The sequence below is a fragment of the Mus caroli genome, chromosome 13, assembly GCF_900094665.2.
Source record: "Mus caroli chromosome 13, CAROLI_EIJ_v1.1, whole genome shotgun sequence".
Classification (NCBI taxonomy): domain Eukaryota; kingdom Metazoa; phylum Chordata; class Mammalia; order Rodentia; family Muridae; genus Mus; species Mus caroli.
Genome location: NC_034582.1, coordinates 51,040,443 through 51,048,200, shown reverse-complemented (window position 1 = coordinate 51,048,200; position 7,758 = coordinate 51,040,443). Strand labels below are relative to the sequence as shown.

The following is a 7,758-nucleotide window of genomic DNA, read 5'->3' as shown; positions in this document are numbered from 1 at the left end:
CTCTTTCTCAGACAGACCTTTACAGTGTAGTCATAAGTTCTGCAACTCTTTCTTAGTCAGACCTTTACAGCGTAGGTCATAAGTTCTGCAGCTCTTTCTTAGACAGACCTTTAACAGTGTAGGTCATCGGGAAGATACGGCAGTTCACCACTACTTTGTTTGTTTGTTTGGTTTGGTTTGTTTTTAGAGACATGGTTTCTCTGTATATCTCTGACTGTCCTGGAACTCACTCTATAGACCAGGCTGGCCTCAAACTCAGAAATCTGCCTGCCTCTGCCTCCCCAGTGCTGGGTTTAAAGGCTTGCGCCACCACTGCCCGGAGTTCAGCACTTCTTTTCCCGTGTTCCCTCCTGACATGGGCCAAAAAAAGAGGAGGAGATGAAAAGGTAGGGTACAGCAAAGGAGGAAAGAAACTAGAATCCTCGACAGCCCCACCCAGTCGGAGCAGTGCTGATCTGCGAGCAGCAGGGATCCCCCAGTGTCTGCCTGACTGCAAAGCTCAGCAACAAGGCTTTGCTGTCGTCGCCCCTAGGAAGCGGTCATGGACATGGCAGACACGGGCAGGCGGCCTCACCTCCATGGCGTCCTGGTCATTCTCCATGAGTTCCCCCTTCTTCTTATCCGCGTCTACTACTGCTTTCTTGGTGGTCACCACAGTGACAACTTTCGTAACTGTTGGCCCAGACTTCTAAAATAAAAAAGAAGGATTAAAATATTTTGCAAGTTAAAAAAATAAAAATTAAGAGGTTTAAAAATATAAGAACACTAAATCCAAGAAATGATAAATCTCACGATTTATAATGCCAACTACCATGATTACGTTTTTACAGGAGAAGAGGGCTGCACTTGTCTTGTGGGAACTTTCCAATGCGACTGCATGATGGTTCAGATACACTCACACACATACCCAGAACTGACTGCACGACGTGTATGTGTTCATAACATTCTCCAAATGTAATTTTATATGCACGGGTGCTTTGCCTGAGGAGGACAGTTTCCTCTGTGAGTCACCGCACAGGTACTGAGAACTGAAGCTGGGCTTGTCGCACTAGCAGGACGTTCTCTTAACCACATCTATAGGTCCAACATGAGACACTTCACTACAAGAACAGGCTCAATTCTCGTCACATATATTTTTAAAATTCTACTAAATATCATGTTTCACTCATTAGACAACCCGGCCAGTTCTGAGGAGCTTAAATCAATCAATAAAACACACTGAGGCCCTGCTTCCTTGATGCCTTAAATGAAACTTTCAGTGCTTTTTTTTTTTTCAAGTACCCTTCAGCCACAAAAAGAAAAAACGGCATCCTTTTAAAAGTGGTATTAATTTATGTGTATACTTATGTCTGTGGACCATGTGTATATGTGGTCCCTGCTGACACCAGAAGAGGGGGTGGGAAGCCCCTGGAACTGGACTTTCAAGTGATTGTGAGCTACCATGTGAGGTCTGGGAATCAAACCTGGACCTGGAAGAGCAGTCAGTGCTCTTAACTGCCTTAGTCCTCTCTCTAGACCTAGGACTGCATCCTTAACTCAAAAGACTGGACTGTTTGGACGAGACAGACGGCTCAGCAGATAATGGTACTTGCTGCCAATCAAGGGGGGAGCATACTCTTGCAAGTTATCCTCTGACGGCCACACCCCCAGGCACACTGTGGTATGCACATGTCCCCTAACCCCCAAACACATACCACTCGGGAAAGAAAGGCAATGAGAACAACTTAGTAGAGGGTTCTCTATTTTGGTTTTGAGATAGTCTCCATACATAGTCCTGGCTGTCCTGGAACTCAGAGATCACCTGCCTCTGTTCCCTAGTGCCAGGATTAAAGATGTACTCCACTGACCCGACACCCACCCCCTCACCCCGCACTAGAGCCTAGGTTTCTTTGTGATCTCTTAAAGTAAAAATGCTGTTAACTTTGACCTCTCAAGGTCAGAGGAGAGACAAGTGAGCAATGCCGGCTGTCCACTTACCTTCTCATTTCCTGCACCGCCTTTCACGCTCCTCATGTTAAACTTTTTAACCTCTTCCTTCACTTCTTCCATGTAGGCATCTAATGGGTCCAGCTCCTCGTCCTCCATTTCAGTCCCTTCCTTCTCAGCCTCGGCAGGATCATCTTCATCATCTAAAACAGCAAAGCCACTCGCCCATGAGATGCTTAGTGGGTAAAAGGGCTTGCTGCAACACAGCCCGACTACACGAGGCAATCCACGGCACACAGCGGAAGGAGAAACAGACCCTGCAGGCTGCCCTCTGCAGGACACGCACAGGCGTGTGAACACACTCACACAGAAGCACACAAATACATTTATAATTATTTCTTAAAGAGGAGACAGCCACGTGCATCCGTCCCGTCCCTCCATCACTTCTCTCCCACTGTGCAAACATTGCTCGGTGGCTGGCTTCTTGTACAGCTCAAGTGCTCACACCTGGAAGGTCTTACATATTTATTGCTCCATGTATTACTGTTATGTGACAGTGCACAAACAAACAAACAAATACTAGCAAATCACTTAACTGAAGAGTAAAGAATAACTATGTTTGAAAGTATTTCTAGAGTTGAGGACACACAGCTTGCGCACCAGTAGAGCGGCTTTTCTAGTATGCATTAGGCTGGGGGCCAGATTTTCCAAAATACAAAAAACACACCACCCACACCCCACAGTTCTAGATATTATATTAAATACTTTATCTGAACAAGTGACATTCGTTTCTCTTGCTCCCCACTCTGTACACATATATGGTGGCCACAAGTCAATTTAGGCTATCATCCTTCAGGTATTATCCATCTTCGTGGAGAGACAGTCTCTTGTTTCACTTGGCTAGGCAGCTGGGCAGTCCCAGGGATGTGCCGCTCTCTGGGCCTATAGCGCTGGGTGCCAGGGCAGCTCTATGCTTTTCTCACATGGGTTCAAGGAAGGAAACACAACTCAGGTCCTCATGCTTGCACAGCAAAACCTACTCTGACAGCCATTGCCAAGTCCCCAGAGGACACTTTCATTATTTTTCCTTCAAGTATCTTTTGGTGATGCACTTCCCATCATGATCACTTATAAACAGAAAATGGTGANGCACTTCCCATCATGATCACTTATAAACAGAAAATGGTGACGCACTTCCCATCATGATCACTTATAAACAGAAAACGGTTCACAGTTCTCTTTTCTTATCTTTGGTAAAGATACCACTTTACCAAAACCTTAAGAGTCAACAACAGGGGCTGAGTGTGGTGGCGCATGCCTTTAATCCCAGCACTTGGGAGGCAGAGGCAGGTGGATTTCTGAGTTCGAGGCCAGCCTGGTCTACAGAGTGAGTTCCAGGACAGCCAGGGCTACACAGAGAAACCCTGTCTCGAAAAAAAAGAGTCAAAATCAAAAAGGAAATGGGCTAGGGCATAACCCAGTGGAACAGCGAGCGCTCTGACAGCACAGGCTAAGCCTGGGTTCACGCCTCAGAACCACAGAAGGCAGACAGGAGGAGAATGGTCTCTTCTCAGGTACACATGCAGGAGGTGGGTTTATAACAGATGAACCCGTCTGTGCAGTGCCTCAGTGCTTCCCATCCGAAGGCAGGGCTGATACACCACTGCTCTGGATGGTGGTGAGCCCTTCCTCTCACCGACAGTCCTACTGGCAGCAGAGGCATCAGCACCACCCACTACATCTATAAGTGCAGAACTGTGCTCCCTGAAATCAAATCAGTGATTCTTACCTGAGGCTACTCTACAATTGAAACATTAGCATCTACTGAAAGAGCACTTAAAAGTCTCCACTCAGCAAGGCACAGTTGGTTACACCTACAGTCCCAACTGCTGGGGGGCCTTGAGTGCAGGAGCTCTAGGCCAGCTTAGACAGTAGTCAGACACTGTATCTAGAACTACAAGAATCTCAGTATGAGATTAGCACATCTTCAAACGTCTAACAGCTGCAAAAGCCACCATCCCAGATTTGGAGATTGAAATAGGAGAATCACAAACTCAAGGCTTGCTGGGTTAGGAAGAGGAACTCTCCCTTAAACTGGAAAACAAAATACTTCCAGGTACAATGGCACCCCCTTCAATCCCAGCACATGGGAGGCAGAGTTCAAAGCCAGCCTGGTCTGCATAGGGAATTCTAGGGCAGGGAGAGCTAACACAGTGAGGCCCTGTCACATACACATACTGAATTATTACTCAGCCATGTAAAACAGAATGGAACATGCTACAGTACTACGAACCTTCAAGACAGAATGCCAAACTAAAAAGTCAGACACAGAGAGCCATGTGTGGTGCGGCATGCTTTCAATCCCAGCACTTGGGAGGCTAAGGCAGGCAGATTTCTGAGTTTGAGGCCAGCCTAGTCTTCAGAGTGAGTTCTAGGACAGCCAGGGCCACACAGAGAAACCCTAAACCCTGTCTTGGAGGGGTAAGAATAGCCAGACACAGGAAGAAACCAATAGCGTGACTGCACCTCAGGAACTCGAGCAAATTCTCATCTGTGACAAAAAGCTGGATGAGGTGTGGGCCTGGGGGAGATAGGATGGCGAGATCTTTAATGCGCAGTGTCTACCTGGGATGACGAAAGAGCTCTGACAGTGGACGGCAGCGGTGGCCACACAGTGCTGACCACGCTGGGAACAAGTACACAGCACTCTATGCTTGAAACGGTTACAGCAGGACTAGGGAGGTAACCTGGTGCTCGGGCATCTGCCGAACTCGCACAAAGCACGGGCTCTAGCCCTCAGTTTGACAGGGGGATGTAAATACAACATCCGCAGATTTGCCACAGTGCACAGCAGGCGCCGCCCGCAGCCCAGACCTACCGTCATCGTCCTCCAAGCTCCACTTCTTCCCCTGCTTCATCTCCTCAATCTCCTTCTTCAGCTCTCCTATGTTCTCCATAGCCTTCTTACGCTGCTCTTCACGCCATTTTTCAACTCTTTCTTTCCGTTTTCTCATTTCTTCTTCCAGCTTATTCTGGTCAAAGTTCTTTGGGGAGGGAAGAAGAGGGAAAATCAAAATGAGAATCAGCAGGTACGCTCCACATGCAATTTTAAATAAACTCTCCAAAATATAAAAAAAGAAAAACAGATGTATATAAATCCTTAAACACAAAACAGATTCAGTGTTCACCATCCTTATTATGCTCCTATTATATTAAAAGCAAGGCTGATGGGATGCCTCAGTAAATAAGGCACTTGCTGCAAAGCCTGAATCTGAATTCAACCCCAATCACTCACATGGTGGAAGAAGTAGAGAATTAACTCTTTGAAGGTTAATGGACCACCACACTTATGCAATGGCATGCCATGTGTGTAACTCCCACAAAAAAATGTAATAAAAAAAAAATTAAAACAAAGCCAGACCTGGTCATTAGCACCTGTAATCACAGGGAGCTAGGGCTAGTTCTAGGCCAGCCTGAGCTACATACAACAAGACCCTGAGAGAGAGAGTGAGAGAGAGATGCAGTGAGGAATAGGGACGGAAAGAAAGTAAAGAAGAGTCACAGGACAAAGTACTTTCATAAAGAAAGCCGAATGGTTGGGCTGGAGAGTCGGCTCAGTGGTTCTGAGCACTGTCTTCTTTTCCAGAAGACTCAAGTTGATTCCCAGCGCCCACATGGTAGCTCACAACCATCTGTAACTGCAATGCTAGAGGACCTTGCATCCTATGCAGGTGGCACCAGGCACAAGTGGCACAAAGACATAAACATAAAATAATACAAAACTTAAGACAAACATTCATTTGATTACTTGCTGCAGGATATTTAATCACAGTTAACCCCAAGATTATGTCATTTAACTGAATAAAACCCTGTTTTCTAGTTGTGGCGTGGCTCAGCCCTTGCACCCAAGTTTGAAAGTGATGTCTAATTGATTGGCAGACAAAGTGATGAATCAGAGAAAGATTTGACAGAATAGGATCTGCCCAACTTTCATAAGAAGAAAGGAAAGAGAGCTACGTGAGGGAGCAGTGCCCAGGAAGAAGGAGAGCGACAGTTTTACCAGCACACTTGGACAGACACAGGTTGAAGAGAGAACAAACTAGACACAAGTGAAGACAGATGAGCCAGACAACGAGAAGGAAACAGAACATTAGAACAGATACCTCGAGTTAGTTTCAGGCCAAGCAGAGCTATTCAATGAGAAACTGAAAGAAGCCACATTGAATCAGTCAGCTCAGAGAAGAGCCAGAACAGCTGAATTGAACCAGCCAGCCAGAGTTCAGAAAGGGCTTACTCAGCAACAAGTCTCAAAGGCTAACTCAGAGGCTGAAAACATCCTAGGCCTAGATTAGATTGTATGGGGGCTAGAAGCTTCCAGGACTAGGCTATCAGACAGAGGCAGTAAGCCTTGGAGACAATTACACCAGTGGAGGGCTAGAGAGATGGCTTAGGGGTTAAGAGCACTGTCTACTCATCCAGAGGTCCTGAGTTCAATCCCCAGCAACCACATATGGCTCATAACCATCTGTAATGTGATCTGATACCCTCTTCTGGCAGGAGGTATACATCCAGATAGAACACTTATATGTAAAATAAATAAATATAAATAAATAAATCGAAAAAAAAAAACTTAAAACAAAACAATTACACCAGTGGAATAAAAGTTACTTTACAATTATCAACTACATCCTATTATATTGATGAAAATAAAATTTGGCATCCCTACATTGGCAAGGGTGTAAGGAAGAACACACACTGCTGTATGCCTTAACCCTTTTCGCTTTTATTTATTTACATGTGCCTATCTATGTGGGCACATATGCTCGAGTGTAGTGGTCAGGGAAAGTGTGAAGTATTCCCTTTCTTTCTTCCCTTCACGTGGGCTCCTTGATTCAATCACAGATCTCTGTGACAACTGCTTTCCTGTTAAACCACTCTGCTGACCCTCCATGCCTAGATTCTTGGATCTAAACTTAGATGTACTAGGCCAGTCTCATACCATACACACAGACTGATCACACAGTCTAAGTAAACTAGGTAACGTAGAAGTCATTCTGGCCGGGTGAGGTGGCGCACACCTTTAGTCCCAGCACTCAGGAGGCTGAGGCAGGTGGATCTCTGTGAGTGAGGCCAGCCTGGTCTATAGAGCAAGTCCACAACAGCCAGGGCTGCACAGAGAAGCCTTGTCGTGGAAAAGGAAAGAAAAGAAAGAACTGTTGTGCAAACATGTCTGCGGTCCTGGGGCCAGCTGACCTACCCCGGCATCCTTCTCTTTCTCGTCCTCCTTGTCATCCTTGTCCTTTTTCTTCTCCTTGGAGCCGTCCCCACCTTCTGCTTTCTCTTTGGACCTAGACCTACCAAAGAATAGAGAGAGTAAGAGAGTGTCCACTCGGCAACTGTCGGTCACGTGCGTCGTGGAGGTCAGGGGAGAGCACGCAGAAGTCAGGTCTCTCCTACGCCTACACCAGGGACCAAAGTCAGCTCGAGCCGCAGCAGCAGCATCTTTATCACCAAGTCATCTTCAAGTCCTATGATACTAATTTTAAGCTTATTTAATAGAAAACATTACAAAATGAAAAATAAAATAAAAAGATTATTTAATAGATACGGATCTCATTTTCTTATTTCTCCAATTATCAACACATTTCCATATTCAATAACAAATATCTTGGTACATGAGAAAAGTGAGTCTTTTATAGCAAATATTACTAAACATCTGGAAATTTGTCTGAAAGAAATAATTACAAATTTAGACAGGATAGAAAATTTTAGTAATTCACACATATAGTAATACTCAAAATAACAAGGGGCTTTCTTTTTTTTTTTTTTTTT

General features: G+C 45.4%; 1 protein-coding gene across 2 annotated transcripts in view; it reads right to left on the bottom strand.

Moving 5' to 3' along the window:
* The window catches only part of Ddx46 (DEAD-box helicase 46), a 48,791-nt gene that overhangs the window by 28,609 nt on the left and 12,424 nt on the right, over positions 1-7,758 (bottom strand). For both annotated transcript variants that reach the window (XM_021180249.2, XM_021180248.2), the window contains exons 4-7: positions 7,184-7,280; positions 4,805-4,970; positions 1,978-2,129; positions 575-688 (exon numbers count right to left, since the gene is read on the bottom strand). In XM_021180249.2, coding sequence (XP_021035908.1) covers positions 575-688; positions 1,978-2,129; positions 4,805-4,970; positions 7,184-7,280 — 529 coding nt within the window. The remainder of the gene's footprint in view (positions 1-574; positions 689-1,977; positions 2,130-4,804; positions 4,971-7,183; positions 7,281-7,758) is intronic.